The sequence below is a fragment of the Gymnogyps californianus genome, chromosome 1 (assembly GCF_018139145.2).
Source record: "Gymnogyps californianus isolate 813 chromosome 1, ASM1813914v2, whole genome shotgun sequence".
Taxonomy (NCBI): Eukaryota; Metazoa; Chordata; class Aves; order Accipitriformes; family Cathartidae; genus Gymnogyps; species Gymnogyps californianus.
Window position 1 is genome coordinate 118,075,929 of NC_059471.1, and position 27,873 is coordinate 118,103,801.

A 27,873-nucleotide genomic window follows, 5' to 3' on the forward strand; every position below is an offset into this window, starting at 1 on the left:
ATAAAACGTCGACTTATATAGCATTGTATGTGGGATCAAGTGAAAAGTTTAAAGTTTTTTTGGGTGATGCTGTAAGTGAGACCTACTTTCTCATAGTACTTGATCTCGTAGTCCAGAATTGCTCCATGGGGAAAGTCCGGCTCTGGCCAGGAGAGGGCAATGCTGTTTTGGGAAGCCCAGTCCTTCCTTACCATACCTATCAAGGAGGGTGCTGAAAGGGAAAAGGATAACTAAGGGTTAAAGACGAAGCACACGGTTTATCCTTTCAACCTACTGTCTTAGGATACCAACCCGAGGTAACTTTGAGTGACCTCCAGACAGAAAAGCATGACAGATGGCAATTCTCAGGGAAACCATATAACCTGGAATTAATGTCTCAAGTACATACTAGTAACTCCTTTGTTAAAGTGCAGACCAGCTTCTGAAAAATGGCTATATACAAAAATATAGAAAGAAGCGCCTGTGCCAGTCCCCACTGCCAGCTGCGTGCAACCAGCTTGCACTGCTGGCGCCCGGACACTGAGGACATCGTGTCCAGAGCAGAACCACGTTTCAGAGACAGTAAATTCTACATTCAGGATAATCTTCATTAAATGTTATAATTCAGCTGTGTAAAAAGTACATTCAATTTACTCTTTGGGGTAAAATAAAGTGACACAGCTTAAAACAGATGCAATGAATCCTATTTCTGCTAGCTGGGCTGGCAGCAGCAAGGGCATTTTAACCTGTCAGTGAGGCAGCTGTGTGCATGGAAGAGCCAGCTTGTTAGAGGAGGCCAGTGGCAGGGATTGGGTTACGGGCAAACCATGGGGACAAAGGTGCCCCCAAACCTACCTGCTGTAATTGACACTGCAGGTCTGCAGCAGCGCAGCAAGTAGGAACTGCTTCTAGAAGCTTTTGGAAGGGGCCCAACATGGTTGGATGCACCCAAGAGCCAAATTATCTCTCTATGGGGTTAACTAATTTTAAGAAATGGATTTTCTGCCCTTTTGGAAAAGAAGGTGCACTATTATCTATGCAATAATTTCAAATGGTGCAAAAATTGCATTCTAGAAAATGATCTTTGCTTATTTTATTTATCTGGTCAAGCATGTCAAAGGAGGTCTAATATTCTCCAGACACTAATGCTGTTTGAATAGTATTGATGTGCAGCTCTCCCAAACGTAACAACTAAACCAGTCATGTTGTTCAACAGCCTTGAAGACAACTGAGTAAGCTGAACAAACCAGCTACCATTAAAAAAAAAAAAGTTCTTCCAGTGGTTCACAGCTTTCGCTATTTGTCTTTCCACTAACAAATATGTTTGTTACACACCCTCCCCCATTCCCCTCTATTATGAATCTTACTTAACCTCTTCTAAGCTTCCAAGGAGCTGTCTCCTAAAAATAACACATTTTTACAACTTCCGTTTTTATCTTTTGAATGAAAGAGTCTCTGTAGGAAAATGAAATAAGAATCTGCTTCTAGTCACAAAATTTCACGCCTTAGTTTTCTTTCATGTAAATATTTCAGGAATTTTAAGAAATGAAAACAATAAATAAATTCTAGAATGCAAACAAACACTAAATAAAACAAACCCGGTTGTTTTCCTTTGAAAAAAGGGAAACTCTACACACAGACATGCACATAACAATCTCTTTCTCTGTGACACTGCATTTATCCGAGAGAGAAAATAAACTTCCATCCACTGTCAATCCTCCCTGTGGATAACTATTTTGTGGTATAATAGTCCAGTCCTCTCTGATGTGAAAAAAAAACCCATCTCAACATGTAACACTAAATGAAAAAAACCTACCAAAAGTATTAAGGGGACAAAACAGAGCTTACACAGGAAACTGTCCTACACCTGTACTTATGCCATTTTAACCACAGGTCTGATGCAAGGAAATGAGAGAAAAAAAGAATTCCTGCCATGCTGAATAAAGGATTAACCTATTTTTCAGGAAGTCCTGAAACAGCATAATGTAAGTAACTGAATAGAACAAAATACAAATAAATAAATAAAAAGCATTCATAGGTTCTGGGCCAAAATGTTATCTCTGGGTACGTATAACTACTCCCTCAGTTAAAATGAAATTTTTACTCTTGAAATTGAGGGTGCGGCTGAGCTCTCGTAATTTTTCTCTGGGGTAAAATCAGCTACTCCAAGTAGGGAACAAAGATAGGTCTGTTTAAAGGAAAACCTCTGTTTAAAGGAAAACAGGAGCTAGCAAACATGGATTTGTATTTGCTAAACACTGATCAAGGGCCTACGAGGGCATTGCTCATATAAATTTGTCTACTATTTGTTGTTTTGAGTCATTCACTGGTATCGAGCTGTGATTTACAGGCAGGTCTGAGGGAGCTATAGCAACCTTTCAGATACGTCTGGTACACCCTGTGCACCTGCTCACGGGTGATGGACATCAGCTGGGCCACCTTCCCAAGCACATCATGGCTTCATCTCACTGCATTTTGGGGTTCACTGGTCAGACAACCAAATCCTTGCAAAATGATTGAGGTTGATTACAGAAAACACCAGATTAAACTGTAGATATAATTACGTTCTTGGCCCTTCTAGGCTTTTTAAATATAGATTACTGCTATTACACTTCTTCAAATTATGACCTAACCTTTATAAGCTTTTCATATGTACATGTTGTACATTTTTCTTTGGGTTCTGATTTCCAAATTTATACAGCTATTTATATGGGTTTTCGGCCTGAGCTCACCAGAGTAACTCTTCCATTTGAGGAAGCACATGTCAAAACACAGTCCTGGTGCACCAGAAGATCCTCTCAAAAGTTCAGTATAAGAAATAGCCCAAGTCTTCTTCCTGGGAAACAACTCAGTAGCAAATTAATGGAAGAAAATTACTTTAGCCCTCTCCTAAACCAGCTGTGCTTGACCTGCACTTGAAACTGAAAACCCCGTACAGCAAGGCTCGCATCACACCTGTAGCACTGTGCCAGCACTGCATCCTCTAAATCAAAATGCAGAGGTGTGTACATAAGGCTGTGAATATAAGAAGCATATTTGTGTTTGTATTAGGGTACCAGGCAAAAAAAAAAGTGTACTTTTTAACAAAAAGCCACAAAAGAGCCACCATTGACCATTTCTTATATGGTCAGAAGGATGATCCTGTATTTGTCATACAGAGGTTATCTGTTCACATCTCATAGGAAATAATGACTTTAGGAAAAGGATTCCAGTCAGAAATATATTGTACAAAGAAACAGACAAATAAAACTAAGTAATTAAAAGCTGCAGCTAGCTCAGTTTCTATTTCTTTAGTTGTTGTGAAGTGCTACTAAAAGCAATACTTTCTACGGAGAAATTTCAACTTCTTATAACAGTTGCTCACTAGAGCAGAAGTTATTTAGACCCTAAAGATCCTATCCATTTATTGTTAAAGCTCTTTTTAACCGGAAAATTGTAAGACAGGTAAATCCTATTTGCCCATTTATAAAGACTGCTCTAATGTTCCTATGATGAATCAATGGCAAGTTCTTTTAATTAGTTGTTTCAAATCCAGTAGCTGCAGGAGAGTTCTAATTTGGTTATCCAATTAAACCATTTGAAAAAAAAAATGCTTAGGAGCGCAGCATGGCTTTTAATCACTTTAATGGCAGCATTTTCTTGCCATTGGTACTAGGCTGAAGGATGGTTTCTGGCTCTTGAGCTCAGCGCTGATCTCTGTTTTGTACTGAGGATTTTTTGCACCATCTGCTCTCTATGTTTTCTTCTACACTGTCATAAATTTCTTGAATTACGATGAGTCATCTACAATGCTGTGAGCTCCTCATTTAATTTAGTCTGATAAGTTTCTTTGTCTTTTCAAATTTGTATTGAATAATGAAAGTTCATTCCTTAATTCAGTGAGCTTATTTTATTCTAAATCGCTTTGGCTTCTCTTTTTCAGAATCCCTTTTCTCATACTCTACACAAAGGACAGAAAACGTGTACTTTAAACGATGATTGGATTCCAGTGTCATTTCTCTAGAGACTTTCTCTTCTTCTGAAGTTGACTTCCATTATCTATAACGGTCTGATTTCAAAATAGGTGATCTGTAGGATTTCTGAAGCTTTTTTCCTTTAGGCCATTTTCTAATTTTCCAATTTCTTGTTTCATACTGTTTAAAATGGGCAAAGAATTGCCAGCATTTCTCCGCTGGTTTCCAGGATTGAACAACTTTGATATGGTGCCCATTCACTATGAAGAAGCTTCAGACCCAATGGCAGCTGATGACAAAAGCTCACCTGATGTCTGTCTGTACATGGAGTACCCTACCCCTCTGGTATCTCATTTCAAATCGTATTGCTTTGGTAAAGAGAAACCATGACAGCTCAATGGCCTTTTACTGACTGGCAGAACAGGCCCTACCAGGTATGCACAATCACTTTCTTGTTAAAAAATCTACCGTGCAACAAACAAGAACAGTTGCATCACCGTTGTCTTCTTCCCTCCTTCCCCCCTGCATCGTGTATGTTTTGGCCAAAGCCAGTGAAGTGCTGGCAGATACAAATTTGGAGGGGAGGGCATGGAAGGGGGATCTGAACTGTACATGTTGCGGTGAGGACTGCAACTTCACTCCTTTGGACGCCATCCTCACGAGAAGGCTGTGGGTCTCAACGTGTAAAATACTGCCATTTGGGATAACGTGGTTTAATTTAGTTAGACTTTTCTATATCTCTACCATTACCAATAATAATCTGAATTGCATAATTACATGTTATTCTTTCCTTGAGACCTCTGCCTGCTTCAAGGTACAGGAAAGACCATACTCACCAAAATAGAGGGGTTTATCACATGTTTTTTGAGTAGGGGTTTCCCAATAAAGGAGGGAATCCAGCCCCATCCCTGCCTCTTCTTTCTCTCCTACCTCAGCCACTTCCCAACTGCAGCCCACTCAGCAACCTTGCTTCTCTTTGAAAACTCATTAATTGATCCCTCCTAGTTTCATACAATATAGTTAGAGGAGGAAACCTGCTTTAACATCCTGCAGGGAGCCTGCATTCCTCTTGCTGGGGAACAATTTCTTGCATTAAGGGAAGGACAGTTGAGGGTGGAAGAAATATCAATGCTGTGAGGACTAATTTACGTTGACTTGGGTTTCATGTCTGTGTTAGTCAGAAAACAAAAGATGACTGTTTTCCTGTTCATTAAGAGAAAAAGACCTTTTCAACCTTATATCACAGGTTAATGTCATGAATTAAACCACACAGTAAACTGTGCTTAACACTATGAAAGCTATGGTCACCTAATCATCCAAAACCCATTCAACAAAAATTTTAGGAAATTAATTAAACAGAATATGGTATAAGTACATTTACTTTCAAATGTTTTCTCCTTTTCCTTAACTGTAATACTACTTTGTATTTGTAAGTATTTTGTACTTACTAATTTGTAAGTATTTTGTACTTACTAATTTGTAAACTACTGATAATATTAGATTGAAAAGGAAAAAGTGCTCCAGATTTGTTTCTCTTTATAAATACAGCTATACTTAAAAAAAATCACTGTCAATATTTTGTCAAACCATACATATGTGGTATTTATAATTGTTAATTATAGACATGTACCGAGGTCCAATTTCCAAGTGTTTTTCTGGATGGTAAAAACAAGCTTTGCACCTTTTTCTATACCAGAAAATGCTATTATATTTATACAGTGTTTTGCCAGCCTAGGTTCTGTAACTATATCAGAATTTCTACACTATTGGACACTGAGTATGATTTTATATTATACATAGCAATAAATGAAGTCTGAGATTTTATTCATGATCCCACACTTGGAAAAATTGTTATTTCAGGGCACAGTAAGAAAAATACTTATTTTACTTCTGATTCTAGAAAGTCTGTAAGAAAGGTAATAAGCAATAAAAAGATGTTTTCTTAGGGGAGACATTTTACTCCAGTAACAGACCTGGAAGTAATGAAACAAAATTTCCTGATCAATGATAATGCCTCCAGTATTATTAGCATTTGAGCTATTTACCAAGGAAGGATTTACCAGAGAAGCTAAGAAGCCAAAAGCCTTCAGCCTCCATTAGTAACGCTATGCATGACACCTATTATCGATCAACTGACAAGGATGTAGTTGTGCTGCTATCATCTACAGTGGTCTTCATTCCTGCAATATGATTATTGCAGCAGATGCATTTCATCCTTTTTTTCTTTTGTGTTTGCTTGTTAATCTTGTGTTTGCTATCTTTGTAGGATAAGGGAAGAGAGACTATTTTATGAATGAGGAATGTGACATGGATTCAGGAGACCTATGTTTATATTCTTTTCTGGTTGTGCTCTAGACATTTTTAATCTTTTGACTGAGCTATCCTAACGTACAATGTGAATGTCAATACCTTCCATTATTTCCAATATGTAAGCACTTTCATGTTGGAAGTGTGTGTGTCTATATAAAAGTCTAAAAACTAAGCACGAGTTTACATGGAAAAAATCACGGAAATATGAACATAAATTAAACTTTTATTAAAAAAACAGTTCATAACCCATCTCTCTGTATATTAAAGATGTCCACATGGCTGAAACATCTTTGGGTTTATGCTGAATTCAGTAAGAATTCTTTTTCTTACCATACAAGGCTGCTTCCAATTAGTACAGCGACTAGATAAGATATTTGGTTCTTCACATAATAGACTCTCTTATCTTCCTAATCACTTCAGTGGTAATTCACAGTTACAATGTTTGGAGGGGATACTATTACTGGCACTAATCTTGGAGTTCAAAGTTGAGGATGGAGTTTTCCTGACAAGGCATTAGAGCTAGCAAATTAACAAGTTTGGGGTGAAAAATAATGTTTTTACTTTATTGTCTTACACTAGTTCCCTAAAGGTTTGCATTCAAAAGAGAGCATAACAGTATGCTTCTTTTGAAGCACTTCATTTACTGAAAAATAGGCCTCCAGCAAGCTATAATTATCATCTCTCCGTCCATTTAAAATTCTTTCCCCTTGCAGATTTTCTTTGCTTGCTCAGAAATGGTGGATGGAAGCCAAGTGAACCTAATACCATTATAAAAAAATGGATTCTGCTACAGTGGGCTAAAGGTCGTGATAGATGCAACCCCCAAATTTCCTCCAGGCTAAATGTAGATTCAACATCATTTTTTTCCTACTATGTTCCATAATGCAATTCTTTCTTCCTTGCTGCTTAATTTCTCTCTCATCTATTGTTGATCTTATGTATGAAGACAGTAATTATTCACCCATATGATTTTGCAACACTACAGATTTTCTTTCACTTACAGAATGTGATGCCATTCATTATTTTGCAAGCTTGAGACAGAAGCACTCCTAGATCTTTACTTCTAACAGGACCTGCTCAGTGCCTGATTCTTCAAAATGGATTATAGTAGAAGATACTTAAAAGCAATTGTATAAAATAAAGCCTTATCAGCTGTCAGTCAGCCTGTGTGGATGTTCTGTTCTCTCTGACGAGGTATATGTGCAAAACCCTCAAAGTTAAAAAGTATTGTGAGGTACTTGGCATAATTTATAAGACAGTGAACAATTTAAAGTATTTTAATAACATGTTTCTTTAAATAACAGCAGCTAAAAAAAATCACATAAATGTTTTACATATATGTATGTTTTAAGGAGTTACTTTATATGCTCTGTATTTCTGAAGCAAGCAGAATAAATTCAGTTCAAACAAGATTAGTGGAAGGGAGTGATTCCAGGAATCACATGCAAACAAAAAATATCTGCAAAACTGAAAAGGGTTGCCTGTCATATAAATGGAAATCATGTCAAATCAATGTCCTCTGACAACCAAAGGGATTTGCATCAGAATAAGCAGATTCTTGGCTCCCTTTCATTGCCTTTTATTGCTGGAGCAGCAGGAGACAATAAGTGGCTTAAAGACCTAACAGGTCACTGGGATTCCTGAGGGAACAGCTCTCCCAAAATCAGAGCTTCTCTGTCCTTGTTTGGCAGAAGACAACGCCACGGTCCTGTGGCACTGGCATATCAGCTCACATCAGGTAGCAACAACATATGTGGCTGAATGGCACAGCAAGAACATGGTAACTGGGGAAAAATAGCCGTTCACTTCATTTGCTTCTTCCAGGCATTTTGTTCTGGATCAAGTAACAGATTATTTGATGGCACAGGGAAGGGTGCAAGAGGCCCCCCAGGCAAATCACTTTCCTTCCTATCACCTCTTATGACGATTATAAACCCTGTTGTGGTACCTACAGCAGAAGTAACAGAATAATATGTTCTTAACCAGCAGATTTGCTGCTTTCACATTCTCAAATGGTATGTGTTGTATTGTTCACTGTTCCTCCTGACTTAGACATTGTGGCCAGCCACTGATTGTCGGCCGGTGGCGCATACCATTTGAAATTGGTGTGCGTGCTCTCCTGGGGAACTATTCCTGACATGCAGGATTCCTCTTAAAAATGAAGGCAGTGGCCTATAGCGTTTCCTTTTTAGGAAACCTGTGCTAAAAGAGAAAGAAGGAGGTAGGAGAAATTGGTTTATCAGCAGATTCAGATTGCTACTATAATGATGTTAATCAGCATGAAAAAAGATGTGTTCCAGCCAATGTGTTATGTAAGTTATAAATATCGTGCCAGCACTGCTAGGTGCCCTATGATGTGGGGACAGCCTGTGGTGACACATTTCTCCAGAGAACTTTGTTTTCAACCTCCTAATGTAACCTAGGAATTACTATAAATTTATTGGAAACACAACTTGAGGTTAAGAAGGCGTCATTTATTGCAGCAAGGTGTCATTATGGAAAGAGAGCTGTAAGTAAGCCTCATTCAGCAGCAAGCCCTCCAGGGTCAACTGGAACCAAATTGCTCTGCAGAACTTCCTGCTGCTAAATTGATCTCAGAAGTTTGAAAATGAAATAAGCAGGTTAAAAAGCACTAGGAAATCTGCAATCTTTTCACTCCATTAATTGCTACTCATCCTATGATGTAACAAAGACAAACCTAAAATGTACACTCACTTCAGCAAATCTTTCTTGCTCTTGTTTATATCAAAATATGAGACTACATCAGATTGTAGGTCATCTTCTGTCAAACAGTACATTACAGGTCTGAAAGAGGTTTTTCTTTTAGCAAGAAAAGAATGAATATTTTATTTGAACATCTTCTGTGAACCTTCTGTAAAAGCTGCATTTCTTGGCATGTGCAGAGAATGTCAGAGCTACTGTACTTCAACATTTTGAGTGAGTATGTGTAAGTGCATGGAGACACATCTGATACTGACTTAAAATGTACATCTTCAAACAATTTCCCCACAAATGTTGATTTTGACAAAGCATTTTCTAAATCGTAGTGACGCTAAATATTCCTTCATAAATTAATTCTCCCAGTGATGTGACAAACAAAATTGTATTATATATTATATATTATATAAATGCTAAAAAGATTCCAAAAATATGTTCTCATCTGTTCATTACAAAGAATCATTAGATAACAATAAACACTATGGTTTAGTCTATCTCTGTTTTACATAGGGTCAAGTATCTTTTAAATCTTTAATATGTAGACCTATGCACAGAAAAGCACACCCTTTTAAACTCTGGCATACAGACAATGAGAAACACTTCTAGAAGGCCAGTAAGTCAACAGTTTGTACTTGATGTACATGAATCAGAGAAAAGCACTGTTACTGTCAAATGTATGTTAGGTGTTCAATTTCTAGTCAAGTAGGGTGGAATTCATTTTACTCGACTCAAATAATTTAAAACCTGGGTTTTAGTTTTGGCAAGTTTTCTTGATTGCCTCTGTAGTTACAGGGAGATAGGCAACTCCAAAGGGCAATTTATCATACCTGTCATAGACACCATCTTAGGGTGGCACAGATTGCACACTGGAGCTGCCTGTTTAGATGCTAAACTTTGAGATGGCTGCCGGTAGATCAAATGTATCCCCTAGTTTCAGCCACAGCATTCAATACATGCATCACTACTATTAGCACAGAAGCTTAGTACAAAATCAGCCGTGGATCTTCTTTAAAGGTGACCTCTATAGCAACGCAAAAGTAATTTTAGATACGTCAACATCCTAAATAAAGTGTTTTTTCAGTTGGGTATATCTATATGACCCAACACAGTGTCGCATAGACATATCTGAGTTAGCCAATTAGCTTGTATACTGAAACTAATGCATCTGCATTAGCTCAGCCTGATTAACTCTTTGGAGAAGATATTGAGACAGTATTGAGCTGTGCTGGAAATACAATGGAAAGCTATAAAGAACTGGAAAAGAACAATTAATAGGAGACACATGAGGTGAGGTTAAGGAAAGATGATGCACACTGCTTATGTGCAAATAATAGCAGTCTACAAAGGTAAGTTGCAGTAATTCTCTCCTGCTTTCTGTGAATGGCAGAAGGAGAGAATTAATGAATAGAAGTAGCACTGTCAAGTTATCAAGAAACCATAGACAAAATATCAGGGAAGACACTCTAGTGAGAGAGCATTTATGTCTTCTGTTAGTTAGATCACGGGGATGTTTGCACACCTCTGAGTCTGAGGATAGGCTCTCAAGGTGAGGGATAGAAGCAATGACGCTTGAAGGCATCAGGGCAAATCAACCCCAAAATCAAACAGCAGCCAGGTGGAATGGATGGATAGTCTTTCTTACCTCTAACTTCTGTTATGTCTAGGATCTGAGGTTCAGAAGAGGCAGTGGCTCTTTCTGGACTACTGTACTCATATATTGTGAAAATATGTCACGCTAATATTAAATGTGGTTGAAAAATAAATGTCTTTTTTGTGTTTTTCTCTTTCAAGAAGATTGAGTCTCTTTTATTCACAAAGACAACCCCCCCAGAGTTAAAGAACCATTGGGAGCTAAAGAGTTGTCGTGGTTTAACCCCAGCCGGCAGCTAAGCACCACGCAGCCGCTCGCTCACTGCCCCCCCACCCCTGGGATGGGGGAGAGAATCAGGAAAAAAAACCTCGTGAGTTGAGATAAAGACAGTTTAATAGGACAGAAAGGAATGAAAAACAATAATAACGATAACAATAGTATGACAATAGTAATAGTAAAAGAATTAAACTATACAAAGCAAGTGGTGCACAATGCAATTGCTCACCACTCGTTGACCGATGCCCAGTTAGTTCCCGAGATGCGATCCGCCCCTCCCAGCCAGCTCCCCCAGTTTATATACTGGGCATGATGTCATATGGTATGGAATATTCCTTTGGCCAGTTTGGGTCAGCTGTCCTGGCGGTGTCTCCTCCCAGCTTCTTGTGCCCCTCCAGCCTTCTTGCTGGCTGGGCATGAGAAGCTGAAAAATCCTTGACTTAGTATAAACACTACTTAGCAACAACTAAAAACATCAGTGTGTTATCAACATTATTTTCCTACTAAATCCAAAACACAGCACTATACCAGCTACTAGGAAGAAAATTAACTCTGTCCTAGCTGAAACCAGGACAAGAGTTTTCATCTGTCTGACTTGTATAAAAATTAAAACACCAAGAAAACAGAGCAGCCTAGAAATTAGATCAGACGATGGGCAGTAGAAGATGTTTCAAAGGAAGGTCTGTGGAATCCTGGGCAATTATGGAATAACCTTTCAAAAGGGAAGCTTCTTCAACTATTAGCTACTAGTTAGCTCATACCCTGAAGCTTGTGGTTTTATACTTATTACACATATCCATGCTCATGCACTGATAGGCAATCTCCTCACAGAGATCCAGGTGAGGAAGAAACCTGAGCATTCACACTTCCAGATCAGTGCATCGCTTAGCTTAAGGAGCCTGTCTTTTATTTCCAAGAAATTAATTATCTGATGACTGCCCTCTTAGCAAGAGTCTCTGAATTCTCAGAGCTCTTCCATTATGCCCTTTGGTATTTCTATCCTTTTTCTTAGCACTGTCTTAACTACTTTTTGTGTTCTTCAACGTTCTGTGTGCTGAAGTCTGCCCTTGCAGTTTTTTTCCAAGTCTATTCTCCATCTCATGTCTCTATACCAAATCAGCACAACAAAGGTGTTTCCTACAGAAAGGAAAAACAGGAAGGTTTGAGGAGGGAAGCTGAGCACTGCTGTCCTTCCCTTCACAACCTCTTCTTGTCCAAGGGACAAAGTCTAGGTGACCTGCTGACACATGCAGAGTTTGCACTGGTCATTTTCTAAAGAGGACCATAAAAATTCAGTGGCCTCCAAAAAGTTAGGAAGTTGACAGACATTCAGGCAATAAACAGAGGAAACATGCCTTATTAACTGACATGCTACTGAACACTGCTGGGAGCTGGAAGAGTGTATAAGGAGAAGTATCATTTGATACTTTCCTGATTTTCTTCCATCGGTGTCCCTTGCTGCTTATTGTCAGAGAGAAAATAATGGACTAGATCAACCTTTTGAAATTCAGAAGTACTATCTGATCAGAGAGCCTTCTGTCTAACTCAGTCCCAAGCAGAAAGGCAAGTTTGTTACATACAGCTCTCCTCTGGAATAAGCTTTTATTTATCCCTAAATAGTCTCCTGCACTGCAGAAATTTTACAGAGAGAAAACACCCAGCTATGCAGCTTAGGTAGTTGCTTGTAAGAACTAATGGCTCATATCCACACAGTATGTTAGTGATGTGGAGCTGAGTGCTTCAGGGTCTAACTTTTAAGTGCCTGATCCTCAGAATGAGATTTAGAGTTAAACTATGCTATGGGTCCAAGCTCCTTAATGCTGTCAAAGCAGAGGCAATCCAGAGCATCCACAGAAGCAGAACTTGAGAATTTAGACAACTTTCAGTTTGACAGCTGATTTAGGTATACATGGGTGTTAAGCACCATCAGGGTTAGACATTGGTATTGCACTACTGCTTACAAGCAATATTGCTACATTGGAATAACCCACAAAATAATGCTCTCAGCAAAATATTGTACAGCCTCTTTTACTCTTATCATTAAGTGAATCTTCCTATTTCAAATCCTCCTTAAGTATTTTAAATAATTCTCTTTGCCCAATATCACACTTTATTTTGTGATTCAATTGTGACTCTGGAGTTTGATTGGAAAGTTTGAGAAATTAGTGTGTTCACACAGGATATTTAATGTTCTTTGGCAAACAAACAAACAAAACCAAACTGTAAGATCCCCTAATTCAGATCCATGTCTCAGTAATTGGCAATGATCTCTGTTTTTGTCACATTCATCTTACAATATTCTACAACAGGCAATCATCTCAAGTCCCTTTGTACTCAAACATATGGTGAAACCTGTGCAAAACAACCACCAAAACACAGCAACTATGAAGGGAATCTTTGATATATGAAAAAAATATCCTCCACACATGTAGCAATTCCTTGAATGCCATCTAGAGGATACTATCCTAGCATGGCTATGAAAGGGTCCTGACAAATTCAGATGTGTGCACTCCAGATCTACTAGTTCTTTATACACATTGTTCAGAAAATAAGTGTTAGTAAAATGTTATCAAAAAGGAAGTTTAAAAATATCAACAAAATAAATCATACAGAGTAACTTTATAATAGTTTTCTGAAAATATTATTCTACTTGCACAGAATAATTCTGTGCCGATAAGCTTATGCAAAAGAATTAATGAAAACAAATGGGCTATTTATGTATTGCAGTTTTCATCCTAAAATATATTTGTTATAATTTTGAGGAACCCACATCAATGGCATTAATTTGCTGAGCCATCAGGCTAACTCTGCCATAAATCAGAATTTTCTATGCTTCATTAATGATCATGATCACAAAGTATTTGTGGTGTTGACTTAACTACTCATGCCATGGGTGGTCAGATATATTGTTACTGGGTTTGTAACTGCTCATGTTATGCAAGTTGATCTTCCCCTGAAATGTCTTTCCAAAAATTTCCACTTTGACTGAATGCATGAAATCTTGAGGAAGAAAGGCTGTTTTGATAATTAATTCATTGGCTCTGGTTGACAAGAGAGGATTCGGCTGCTCTGAGAATGAACTCCTCTAACTGTAACAGCTTTGATTTTGTCAGTGCTTATTATCAGTCCTCACTTGCTGGTCAGTTCCCATTGTATTTACGCCAGGGTATTCAGATCATCTACTCTCAGTTACTTTAGGCATCTAATTCAATGGGAACATCTAAAGTTAGGAGCATCAGGACCCTGTATAGTGCAGACAGATAGTGCCTCCAGATGGAGATGCAGAGCACCCAGCATAGATGTCTAAAGTTACTGAAGACCCCACACCTTCTTTGGTGCTCCACCAAGTAACTCAGGCTCAGAAACATACCCTCAGGAGCTGCATGGAATTTTGCTTCTTAGTACTGCTTGCCCAGAGACAGATGACTTTTCCTTCCTCCAAAAAAAATCCTGCACCATTAACTTTTCAAACAGTGAAACAAGACCTTAGAGAACACAACAAAAGCCCATTCTACAGGAGAAATTTAGCAATTAAATTTCTTCTGAAGATTATAAAATGGCACACCTTAAAAGTGTTATGACCTCAGCCTGTCTGGTCCATACTCTGCGTCTCTTCTCAGTGGCTGGACTGGAAAGACAGAGCTGAGAAGCAAGGTGCCTCCTGGTTCTCTTTGCAGAGATCAAAATGAGTAAGACAAATGTTGCTCTTCCCCCACCTAGGACCTGTTAATTGCTGAGTGCTTTCTCAAACATACCCTGCATCTCTGCTAACCCACCTCTTCAGCTGGAACCATCTCGTGTACTGTATGGTCCTAATTTGTCCCTCAAGCACTGAGGTCAGATGGAGCTGCACAACACAACAGGGGAAGGAATATAGCTATGATGTGTGCAATTGTATATTTAAAACATACTGGCTATTTCTATAGTCATGCATGCATTTTATCTTTAAGCTATGTCTTCCACACAAGCATAGCTACACATAAACAACTGCACTGACATAAAAGCTAATGAATTTTGCTCATAAAATATGGAAAAGCCTATAAAACACTAAGTTCTCTTTCCTCAACTGGTAGAAACTTCTCACCTTTAATCCACATTCATAAAACCACTTTACTGTTTTTTTTAAGATAATGATCACACTAACCCTACTGTATTCTATAAACTTTGACATCACCATGTAATATCTTTAAAACGATGCATTAAACATTTCGTAATGCAATCTTTTGCATCAGAACCTCCCATCAGGTATTCAGGTATAATCCTGTTATACCACCTATATACTAATTTCAAAGATTGCTTGCTTCCTTTTAAAATAGGTAGAAACAAAAGCATGGTGCTGCAGATTCCAAGATAACAATTACATGACGTTTTTGTAAACACACAATCCTGAATACAAAAGTAATACAAAATAGCTGATACGATACATTTATTAGCATTCTCAAGTAATTGGAACTAGCAAGGAAGACAATAGTTGATATATTTCAATGTTTAAACAGCTTGATGAAATAATTAAGAAAATTTTATATCTTTAAGAATGATTTGTAGACAGTTCATGATTCAGAATAATCATTTGTAAATACAATTGTTCTTATGATAAATACATAATTGAAATATTCAGTTATCATAATTCTATTTCAAGTGTCATATATACACTGTTCTCAGTATCTGAAACATGTTCATATTCTACATAATCAATTCACAAGTTTAAAGAGTTCTCATATGTTCCTTGTTACCAAGCTAGCTAAACTTCTCTCATTAAGGTAATAAGTGAATGCAATATTTTTTCTCTATGTATAACATATATTAACATATAAAGCATCATTGTGAAAAAAAAAAATCTCAATAGAAGTCAGATTGCTATGTTTTCCATTTTCTGCTTTAAAAAAAAAAAAGCAAATATACCTTTCTAATTTCAGAATACGAGAACATGAAATCTGAGGTATTCTTACAATAAAAAATTGAATTAGGTTTCCCTGTATTTTTAATATTATTTTTTATGACTGGACTCCGAAAATATAATCCTGCATCAACACAGTTCTTGTTTGGAATTTGTTTTATGGAGAACTTCTTTTATAAAGTAAGAGAAAAAAATCTCAGAGAAAGTGTACTTGAAGTTTTTATTTACATGAGACGACAAAAGTGGGAAGTCATTCCTTGAGTTTGAAGAGATATGTACTTCAATGTAAGAAGCTGACAGAAATCTAATAATCTTTGGAGACATGATTTCAAATGCACTGCTTGTGCATGCATACAGCAGTTTGGTAAATTGGACAGCCCTTCTGACATCTGCACTGCAGGTTGCGGAGAGAAGCAGCACCTCTTACATGAGCAGGATGCCTCAAGCTGAGCACAATGGGGCTGCCCCCCAGGTCCCCGATCCCCCGGTTGACTTCCAGCCCTGCCGGAGAGCGGGGTGCAGCCCCAGGGGAATGAGTCCTGCAGCCTCCTGTGCTCCCACCTCTGCTGATGGGCAGCCTGGCAAGCCTGTAGGGTTTTAGTCGCAGTTCACCCTCACTGATGCTATAATCTCCCAGCCCTGGGGGTGGCCCGAGGTTGGGTCACCCCATAAGTGGAGTGACTTGACCTCGTCTCTAACCCTTGCTCACCACCTTGGCTCTAAGACTCTAATCCTTGCTTCTTGCAGTTGTGTGAGCCCTAGCAGGGAGCTGCTTGGTGTTCAGGTTAGTGGCTTCCCAGATACCTGGGATTTACCAGGGATGAGTAAATATGGGTTTTTTTAAGGGGAAGGCATGCTTCATGACCTGCTGGAGTTCTTTGAAGGTGTCAACAAACACATGGTTAAGGGGGATGCATTTAATATAGACTATGTGGATTTCTTAAAGGCCTTTGACTAAGTCCCTCACCAAAATCTCTTAAAAGAAGGAAGGTCTTTGCATGGATAGATAAATGGATAAAGTTAGAAAACAGTGGGCAAGAATAAATGGTCTTTTTGTTTACAGTGGAACAAGGTTACCAGGAGCCTCCTGCTATGCATTTTGCTTATCCTCTGCTGTTTAAGACGCTCATGAATGATCTGGTGAGATAACAAAGTCTGCTAAACTTATCAGGGTAGTAAAAAGGGAGGACTAACTGTGAAGAACTGTGGAAGGACTTTATGAGATCAACTGACTGGATAATAAAATGGCAGATGAAATTCAGAAGAGAGTGATGCACATGGGAAAAGAAACCCTAATTTCATAAGTAAAATGAGCTCTGAGCTGACCATTCCCACCCAGAAGCAAGATCTTTGAGTTGTAATAAATAGACCTATGAAAATGCCAGCTCTGTGCTCAACTGCAACAAAAAGATTAAATGAAATGTTAGGGATTACAAAGTAAGGAAAAGAGAACAAAACAGAACTTCATACTGCCACAGCACAGGCCCACATTTCAAACACATTTTGAATATTGTGTGTAATTTTGGTCCTCTCATCTCAAAAATGATATATTAGAACAGGATAGGGTTCACAAAACAGCTACAATAGTTAGTACATCAAAGTTGTGGAATGACTTACACATAAGTGACTCCAGAAGAGATTTGGGCTTTCCAGTCTGAAAAGAGGGATGCAATGGAAGGTTAAATCATGAATGATGTGGAGAATGTAAGGAGTGATCATTGCTTCTTGCAGCACAAAAACTAGACAGCGTCAAGTGAAGTTGAAAGGAAGTGATTCTTAATAAAATGTGAAATTAAGCTGCAGAATTCCTTGCCCAAGGATGTTATAGATTCTTTTTTAACATGTATTTAATAATAAATTATTAAACTGCTGCTGGACAAGGAAGTCCCCAAAGTACAACTTGTCAGAAGCTAGGTGAGTACTCAGGGAATGCAACTTGTAAACTTTTTCTGTTGTCTTACTCATCTCCAATCTTCAGTTTTTGGCTACTGCCAGAGAGAGGATATGAGGCCAGAGGGACCAATGGTGTGATCCAATATAGCTGCTGTTCTGTATAATCAACAAGAACAGAAAATGAATGTATGAGGAGAGCAGGGTTGCTGGCTGGCTTGTTTTTCTACTTAGTAGCCTGATGAAGAGTCTTATTCTGTTTTTTTTGGGTTTTGATCTTTCTGTGTGTGTGTGTGGTGGTGATAAGTCTGGTGTCTTCTCACTGAATCTACTGTATGTGCATGGAGAAACTGCTTGCATCTTGCATATTGTAGTGGATCTGCACAATCTGTGGCACCACTGGTATAACTCAGATGCACTGGATTCATTCATAATGGAGTCCATCTGCACGTATTCAGCAACTGCTTTGTAAGGAGGGAGCCAGTTTATCATAAATTGGCAAAGTGCTAACCACACATGAAGTCACAGGAGGGAGATACACAAGCAAACCTAAAATGCAGCACACCTTCACTTGATCCTATGTACAGCACACAAAGTAATTCTTCAGCTAACTTGGAGGCTGAGGCAGTGTATGCTACCCCCATAGTCAGGCAGTTAGTAAACCACTGCACATCTGCTCTTTGGACAGCCGGCTAGTTGACCAGAAGATAATCTGCTAGTCCGACAGGCCAGCAATATGTGGGGATTTCTTGACAAGCGGTACATGTGTTTGGCTGGCTCCCTGGGGGAGGTTTGTTTAGCTTCTCCGGCCTGGGGCAGACTCATCGGTGGACAAACTGCTCTGGGACGGTCACGAACAGGAGTCCTCTCTGCACCATTTGTTATCCATGTTCTGGGACTGAGGATGAGTGAAGGCTGCAGGACGCGCACTGAGTGAGGGGAAATGCAGGAATGAAGAGACTTCAAGACATCAGGACTACTGCAGCAGCAAAGAAGGAAAAGATCCTATGGAGCGAAGCACTGCAACTAAACTTACGGAATGTCTGCAGGGAGTTAATTGTACCGAAAAAGGGGTAAGCTGAAATATTAGCCCATCTGCGTGAGTGGATTATCCAAGAGACATCTGCATTGCCTGTGGATTTTTATAATCACACAAAGTAGGTGCTGAAATTAATACACCACTGGACTGATCTTTTTTCATAAGTCTCAGAGTGGCTGAGACATTACTTTCTTTAAAGTGTGAGCTATGCTCCTTAACATTACTCTCTTTGTTACCAAAGACTTAGACAATTTGATGAAGGGCCCCTTTGTGTAAACTTTGTACAGATAGAGCAAGCAGGCTTGCATACCAGAGATGAGCGAGTCTGCGTACCAAGGACAAGTAGGCCTACATATCAAAGATTAGCAAGTAACAGTACGTGCTAAAAGGGCAAGATGTTCCTCAATATCGGTATTGTACCCCCTGGTTCTGCTGACTGAATTACAAAATGAGCCAAACCCGGAGAAGTCCTTCGTAACTAGGGGAAAGGTAAAAGCGGCAGGGGGAAGCACGACCACCGACTCAATTCAAGACCGAAGAAACTTGCCCCCCCACACCCGTAAGGAGCATGCGTGCTAATCTACATCACAAGCCGAGTTAATTTAAATACGACTGACCAGTAATGAATGAAATGTTTATCACTAGCCAATGAGTATAAACTTAGGCGTGTTTTTACTAATTGTTACTAATTAGATAAATGAATATAAATCCTGTAATTTTTGTATGCGGCATGCACGTTAGGTGGAGTGATCCCCCGTGCATCCAGTGCTGTAATAAAGAGAATGCCTGCTTCTTAATGCTACATTGGTGTTAAGAGGTTTATTCCCGATTTCGGTGACATCTTGGTTAAAGAATTCAGCACTGTCTTAAGTATCATCGCTATCAAAACAGCAACCGTTTAATTCAGTAAAGATGGGAGTGGGTTGAAAAACTCATGTGAAAAGATTTATTACTTAATAAAGTTTGTATAGCACATTTAGTCTGGATGTAAATCATAAAACCTTGAATGTTAACTGTCTGCATCCTGCAGTACATAAAATAAGGAATATCTAGTCCCCTTCCACAGGTCAAAAAATAATAAGCACATTTTGGCTAGCGATCAAACTGAAAATACGTAGAGATCGAAGCTGCCTCATTTGTGTTCTGGCAGCAAAGTGGCTGAGGCATGTTGCAACTGAATCAGAGACGTGAGCTTGAGTCCTGCCCTGCCTGTGCACTGAAAGCCACCTACAATCACTTTAGCTGCAGGTGGGTAAGCATCTGCAGGCTGAGAGACAAGGGTGGCACGTCAGGCTGTCAGCCGCATCACTGACAGATGTGCCATTGCCTACATTGCCATTTATATGCTGTACCCACACTAGACCAATGGATCACCTACGTAGGAACTGACTTTTTGTCTAAACTGTCCAGAAAGCAAGGTTCTACAGGGATTGTTTTTAAGTCTGCCTGGCATGTGAACTTAAAAATGCATAAAAATAGGCAGCTCCTGGGTGGCTTTACAATGCATTATGTTTTTTGTCGTCATGTCTACATGTACATTTATTGCAACTTGTTTTTAGAATAGAGAGATGACTCAGAATCTAAAAAACCAAACCAAAACGTCCCTCCTGCCCCGACATTTTCTATTCATGATTACACTACTATGATGCAATGGAAAATAAAGAAAGACACAAAACTTCTTTGGAAGTTTAAACTGAATTTTCTTACCCAGTGGTAAGAAACAACAGTATGAATACAGAGATATGCCAGATGGCTTCAGTCCAGTTTTACCAATTTACTGAAAAGTTTTTAGACAGAGAACATGTAAGGTCTGAACTTGAAGTCCACTGCATACTTGTGAAAGTCTGTATGCATTTCTTCAGAGGTGTGAAGCAACAATGCTGATATAAGAAAAAAACACAAGATGAAAAGCAGACTTCTGACAAAAAATATTAAAACTATACAGGTTTCTAGAGAGAGCATTTTTGTAGTTCATTTTAAGAATGTATTTTCACTTCTGTTTGCAGCACCCTACTATTTTTTTCAACTTTTGCTTTCATTTTCGTAAGAGATTTTTTATTACAAGCATATCTATCTCTATCACTTGTGGAAACTCATTAGTTACTCCTTGAAACATTTTTTGCTGTGAATGAATAATGAAAAATTTTTTTAAGACAGGTATAGATCAGAGTCTGTTATTGTTATCTAACAACTGTACTAGACATTGCTTACTTAAAAAATAAGTGCCTGTAAGAATCCGTGCTTATTTATCTCAGCGTGTCCATCTACAATACAAAACTGTATGGCTTAACCTTGTGAACAAACATGCTACTGGTAGGATCAAGCAGGTGAGCAACCAAAGGGAATATAACTGATTTAGCCACAAAACTCTAGTTATTTTTCTTTCCATGTGGCTTATTTTGACCCTTCTAAGGTGTTGTGGTTTAGCCCCAGTCAGCAACTAAGCACCACACAGCCGCTTCCCCCTCCCCCCTCCCAGTGGGGCGAGGAGGAGGAAAGGGAAAAAAAGTAAAACTCGTGGGTTGAGATAAGAACAGTTTAATAACTAAAGTAAAATATAATACTAACAATAGTAATAATGAAATATAATAATAATAATAGTAATAATAATAGTAATGAAAAGGAATATAACAAAAAAGGAGGGGGAGGAAGGGAAAAGAAAACAGTGATGCACAATGCAATTGCTCACACCCGCTGACTGATGCCCAGTTAGTTCCCGAGCAACGATCTGCGCCTCCGGCCAACTCCCCCCTGTTTATATACTGGGCATGACGTTCTATGGTATGGAATACCCTTTGGCTAGTTCAGGTCAGCTGCCCGGCTCTGCTCCCTCCCAGCTCCTTGCACACCTGCTTGCTGGCAGAGCATGGGAAACTGAAAAGTCCTTGGCTTAAGATAAGCGCTACTTAGCAACAACTAAAACATTGGAGTGTTATCAACATCATTCTCACACTAAATCCAAAACACAGCACTGTACCAGCTACTAAGAAGAGAGTTAACTCTGTCCCGGCCGAAACCAGGACAAAGGGTACTCTGGGTAAAGATGGCGTGTTGTCAAAGTGGCCAGTAATAGTGCACAGAAAATACTTCTGTCCTTAGGTTTCCTACCTAGAAGCCATCCTAGTCCCTTTCTGTCTCATAACACCCCTGAAGACAAGGGTGTTTTCCCACCCAGAGAAAATCTTAGCAGAAAATAAAGTTTGTTTTTATTGTAATTATCCATTTAAGTCTTTGGGTAAAAAGAACAAAAAGGTCATATTTAATTTGGGAATGCCTATAGTGTTTAATATGAGTTGCTATTCAGGTGCATCATGACTTTGTTCCTTTATCAGATTTCCTACACACACCATAGTTTCCTCCTCTAGTTGTAAAGGAGGCAACTAATCCTTGGGACATCAGGCAGTTGTGATTGATGTGAGATACTGTCTGATGGAGACAGAAGAAGATGGCGACATGAGAATATTACAACTCTGATCACAGCCAAACTTCAGTTTTCAAACTTTTGTTTCCTAAATGGAAAGCAAAACCTTTCCAATAAAAACAGACTTTGTATAGATAAAAATGAACAGTAATGATGATTTTAATGGAAAATCTTTAACTATGTTTACATCTATAAGTTTTCTGCTTTCTGCCTATATGATATACTTACATATTTAAATGTCAGAATGACAAAAGATTTGGATGCTAGTGAACACATAGGTTCATCCTGGAGCACACAGGCTTTTTTGGAATATGTCTGAGACACAGGCAGAGTACATTTTCTAAAGAATTAAAAAAACCCTCTGATCAAAATGATGTACTAAAATCCTACAGAATTTATACACCACAATGATCAGGGACAGTTGATTACAGCTAGCCTGCTGAATTCAAATTAATCCCAGAACTCCACATGTTGGCTTCACCAAAGCATTGCAAATGAGACATTTGATGAGTGAGGGGAATTTTCAAAATCAGACTAAACTAAGAATCTTATTCCTGAGACAGAACAAATCTAGTCTTGCACAATTTATGCCATGGTAAAAGGAATCTCTTAAGATATGATAGAAGGAAAAACTGAAATTGTACATCTGAATTCTTAGTCAGTGAGATCATAAAGATTAGAATGTTACCAGGCTTGAGTCCCAGATCCACTGCATTTGGAAACACTGAAGTAAAGTGTAGACAAGATAAATACTGGAGATGACACTGGCAGCCAATAAAAGTACTTCAAAGTGCTCGATTATGATCCATTATTTATGATCGAGCAAGAAAAGTGTGGGTAGGAGGAAAAGGTCCCTTTCTCAAAGGCTTGAATCCAAGAGATGAGGAATTAAAGAAAGAACAGAAAGGAAAGGAAGAGATGATTTCCTAAGTGAGGACATAAATTGTTTTTCTCTCACTCCTAGCAGGCTATCCCAATGTTTGGAATATGTAACGACATTAATAAAATTACTTGAAATCATCTGAGACCATTTGTATCCTAAATAATGCATAAGCAGTGCTGGTTACTGTTGGGATCATTTTGGACTAACTCAGTGTCAGAAACATTGCTCTAACGAGAATCAGCTGGATATTGGCCTCTCTGCACATTACAGTGAAACTGCCTTTCAAATAGAATGGCTTGGGGCCAGGATCCCTTCATCATGGTCAAAGCTGTTTATATAGCCGCTGTAGAGCCTTACAACCGAAGGTATAACCTGTTACAATTAAAGATTAAATGTAAATTACTACTAATTTTGAAATATATGTATTTGGTCATATATACTGGATTTCCAAGTGTACTAAGATCTCACTGCATCCAGATGGAGTTACAGCTGCCCAGCTTCTTTGCAGATCAGGTCACAGGTAACTAATTAGAATTTAGAACAGCAGCAGTAGACTCTGCACGTTTAGAGTAACTACATAGAGTCAGCTTTCCTTAAAGCTACCTATAGAAAGAAATGCTTATGATCTTTGGATTAATCTTTCCAGAGCAGCTCACCCAATTATACTGAGATTCTAAGACTTTTTTTCTTAGTGGACGAAGTGTCTTAGTGTCTAAAAGTGGACAATTTATCCTAACAGCCATTCTTCCGAAAGACGGTTTGAAATAGTTCCTTCTTCAGTACATGAAATCTTCATGTTCTTCTACCAGAATGAAGAAAATTATATAGATACAAAAATTTTGGTTTTATGCTTTGACCAAATATCAACAACAACAAAAAATCCATCCTGTAAATTAACAGTTTCAAATATATCAAACTACATTAAAACACAGAAAAAGGCAAGATAATTTAAGGGAAATGTTAATACAGTTCTTCACTGTACATTGCAATCAGCAGAAATATTTTACTCAGTTACATTTGTTTACCCACTGATCCAGAATAGGTTGTCTTAATGTGTAAAGGCAAATGAAATAAAGCAACTCTATTGTTACACAGCAGAATTTGGTGTTAATGCAATCACAATCAGCTACTTCACATTTAAATAATTTTGAAAACAAATTCTGAGCAATGAACTGTGGCCAAAATGCAGAGACATAGAGGAATTTTGATATAGACTTCAGTGGAGAATTCACATTGCTCCTTTATTTGTCTTTACAAAATGCTGAAACTATTCCTAAATTTAATACTTTAAAAATATTAAGAATAACTTGGGTATCACCAACATCCATGCCTTCCATCTCTGTTTAGTGGTAGTTCCCCCCAAAAAAGCAGTCTATTGTCTAAATACTGTCGGGTTGTGTGCAAAATTGGAGTGAGTTTTTCTCCCCTATAGCTAAAGGTTTCAAACTCCTAAATCTCCTAGTAATTGCTGGATCAGCACCAATGTTGATCTATTTTCCTCCTTATTTTTTTCCCCATTTTCAAATACGAATACAACTTTCTAAATACTGTTCATTGATTTATTGTTCAAATATATTACATATTCTACATCGCTATCACAACTTCTTCCCTTGGTCTTGCAAGACTCCAGATGGGTGGATCTTCCTGTTTCCATGGCATGGCTGTAGCAAGCACAGGGAGTGTGAGAGGGGACCAGGAGGAGATGGGTACTTGCTCCTCTGCTGTGGGCATATGACTGGTGGTAAGGTGGTGACAAGTGACAGACAGCTGGGAAGTGCGTCCAGGAAGAATAGCACCTCAGCCAGCAAAGTGTCTCTCTGCATTTCTGCCTAGCAGGCCCAGGGAAATCCCTCCAAACAGTTCTGTGGCATGATGCTCCATCCTCATAGGTCCTCTTGCAAGATGGTGTCGTTAACTTTTGCTTAGAGAGGATTTAAGTTCTTTATAATATATACCAAATGACAAATATGCATTAAAAAAAGACTCTGGCTCTACCAGAATCCATGTGAAAACAAAAACTGTCCAAAATATTCTTACTTTGATATCATTATTCTGACAAAACAGGCATGTCTCTGTCGTCAACATGGCAGCATATTTTTATTCATGCTATGCTGTAAAGGATTTTAAATTGCCTAGGATGGGGTGGTGGGGGTGCGGAAAGAAAGGGCAGTTTGTTCTTCATGCCACCATCCAGGTGGCCTCTTAGCAGCAAGTTGGCTCAAGCACGCATTCCAATCTCAAATCGTTCTCTGTGTGCTTCTGTGCATGCTAAGCAAATCCTGCCATCCTCTTCCAGCTCTATCAGCTAGCATCTTTCAATCAACAAATTGCACTTTGGCATGAACAGAAGGTTTAAGATGGATTTCTGCCACACTCCCAGTCCCAGGCTAAATAGCTATGAACATATGCAGAGATTGTGTTGTTCATTTTTAGGGCTTTATGATGGCACATTTAATTGTACTAAAAGTGCAATTGATGGAAAGTGAGTTACAGATTGAATAGGCAGTGCAGCAGATGTACAAGGTCATTCAACAAGGACTACTCATTACTTCAAATTACCACCCTTGAGGAGAAACTACAGTATATGCCAGGATGGAGCTCTTTCTCCGACACTTCATCTTTCGGTTTGATCCCAAAGGCCATCTTTGTTTTGTTACAGATAACATTTCCCAATTAGAACCTGCTACCTTAAGTTACAATGACTTGATTGCCATGTCTGATGTAATTCACATGTGAAGTATGCTACTGCTGCTTCCATTCATTTTAAGAAAGGTGATTGCCAGAAATTGCATACAATGTGTTTGTACGTTCACAGACCTGTGTTTTTGCCCCATTTGACAGTGATGAAAGACAGACGCCTTGTTTAGTTTTAATCACATTAGCGTTCTATTTTCATTTATCTTTTATTTTCATAACTCCTCATTGAATTACAGTCTGACAAAATTTGTCAAAAAAGAGCATAACTTGCTCAACAGTTTATAGGGTTTGGCAGCATTGGAATGTTTGCTTCTTCTTATTTGGCTGTCCTGGCATTCACAAACAAAGACAAGTATTAGATGGACACAGTTAACTAGACCACAACTTTGTTAATTCTTCAGGGAATCAGCAATATTTTATTCAAGATAGTTCATGACCTTTTTTAATCAACTGCTGCCTGCCAAAGAGCCACCATCACAGCCTTCATACTTTTCAAGTGATTTCCCAGTGAGCTAGAAGGGAAGTATTGCCCTCCCTATATAGGAGAGATGTACGTTTAGGTGAGATGGAGTCAACAAGGCATTCATTAAGGAATGTTCGTTCCAAGACTTCTTCCAATTTCATTTAGCAGAAAGTCAGACTTCCTATCAAAGGAATATATGCCCTAAGCAGAAGAAAGTGCCAACGATTAGCTCAGCCCTCTGCAGTGCTGCCTTGCACCCGTGGCACACTGCCTCACTGACTTCTTACAGGGAGGACGGGGTTACATGCCCTGTCCATCCCTTCAGAGGATGCTTTTCTGACCCCTTCATGCCCCCCTTCCAAATCCCAGGCCTCTTTCTGGGGAGGATTTTTAAAAAAACAGCCTCTATTCAACCTGCCCTCCTTGGCATTTCAGATAATTCTCTTCTGCACAGCAAGACTTTTCATTTAACAAATGTATGCTGTGATGGTGTACGTCACAACATCAAGAAACTTTTTACTGTTAATTTTTGAAGCCATAGCAGAGATGTCTTCAAACGAGAATGTAAAAAAGTCTTTCACCTTTCTCTGGAGTGAACATCATGTTGAACAGCAAATGTGGTAGGAAAAAAAAAGACAAATGTGAAATCCCAAGACTTGACTTAAGATAAGTTTTATATTTAACTACTTGTATTGGTCAAGAAAAATCTAAGAAAGTAGGTAAGTTAGGGCCCTTCACCTTGTATTGTTGTGCTGGAATTTGGCGTAGAGATGCTGATACAGGAATAGAATAAATACCATATTTACATATAGGAAAGTTATGGCTCCTGTTCATATCGCATTCAATCTACAGTCTCAAAACTGCTAATCTAATAAATGCCACGGAATGAAAAAGATAAAGTTGAACTAGAGATCAGTAGCAATATTGTTATTTGCAAACACTTTATCTGCAGAAAAATATCAACCTTTTTGACAGGAATAATTCAAGATAACTGTTCAAGTAGCTCTACTTTGAAATATTGTCCAATAGCTTGCAAAACATGCTCATTAACTGTCCTGAAAAATATGAAAAAATACAGGTTTTTGTCTTCAAAATGCAAAAGAGAAAGTGTAAGAAAATTATTTACTGGGTACATTTAATAATGTAACTGATAACACTTATCCTGCATGGTTGCAGAACACCCAGTAATTAGGAAGAGCAGAGTAAATTTCTCTTGCTTATTTTCTTGTCATCCTGTTTCTTCAAGATCTGGCATCAAACATATTTATTTATGAGTGGTCACCTATAAATCTCATGATAAGAACTGTTTCTTACAGTCTAAAGTGCTGAGATAACATGTTCATTTAACACAATATTTTTATCAGTGTGCTGTGTACATCACTGTGCTGTGTACATCACTGTGCTGACCCACTTTTACTAGATTCAAGTACTGTGGGGCCTTCAGGAGTATCAATCAGTCAGCAGATATACTCACAGGAGGCTTTATTGTTTTTTAAAAAGGCACACAATGCATGGACTGCATGGCTGTCACAACTGATAAGAGCTCGAGTCAGTGCTGGACATATCCAGCCTTATTTTGTTTTTCTTCCCTCATTCTTTGTCATTGTTTATCTCCGTCTTGCAACACTTAGTTTTTGTAGCGGACAAATACAGTTTCTAATATTAATATGTTTTTCTGCAGAATGTTAATTTCAGAGTGCCAAAGTATTTCCTTTTTTATTTTCCTGTGCATCCAACTCACATACCGTTTCAAAGG

The 27,873-nt window shown here is 38.5% G+C and overlaps 1 protein-coding gene across 2 annotated transcripts in view; it reads right to left on the reverse strand.

The window, feature by feature from the left end:
• The window catches only part of EPHA6 (EPH receptor A6), a 513,048-nt gene that overhangs the window by 154,916 nt on the left and 330,259 nt on the right, over window positions 1–27,873 (reverse strand). For both annotated transcript variants that reach the window (XM_050915616.1, XM_050915617.1), the window contains one exon: window positions 87–211. In XM_050915616.1, coding sequence (XP_050771573.1) covers window positions 87–211 — 125 coding nt within the window. The remainder of the gene's footprint in view (window positions 1–86; window positions 212–27,873) is intronic.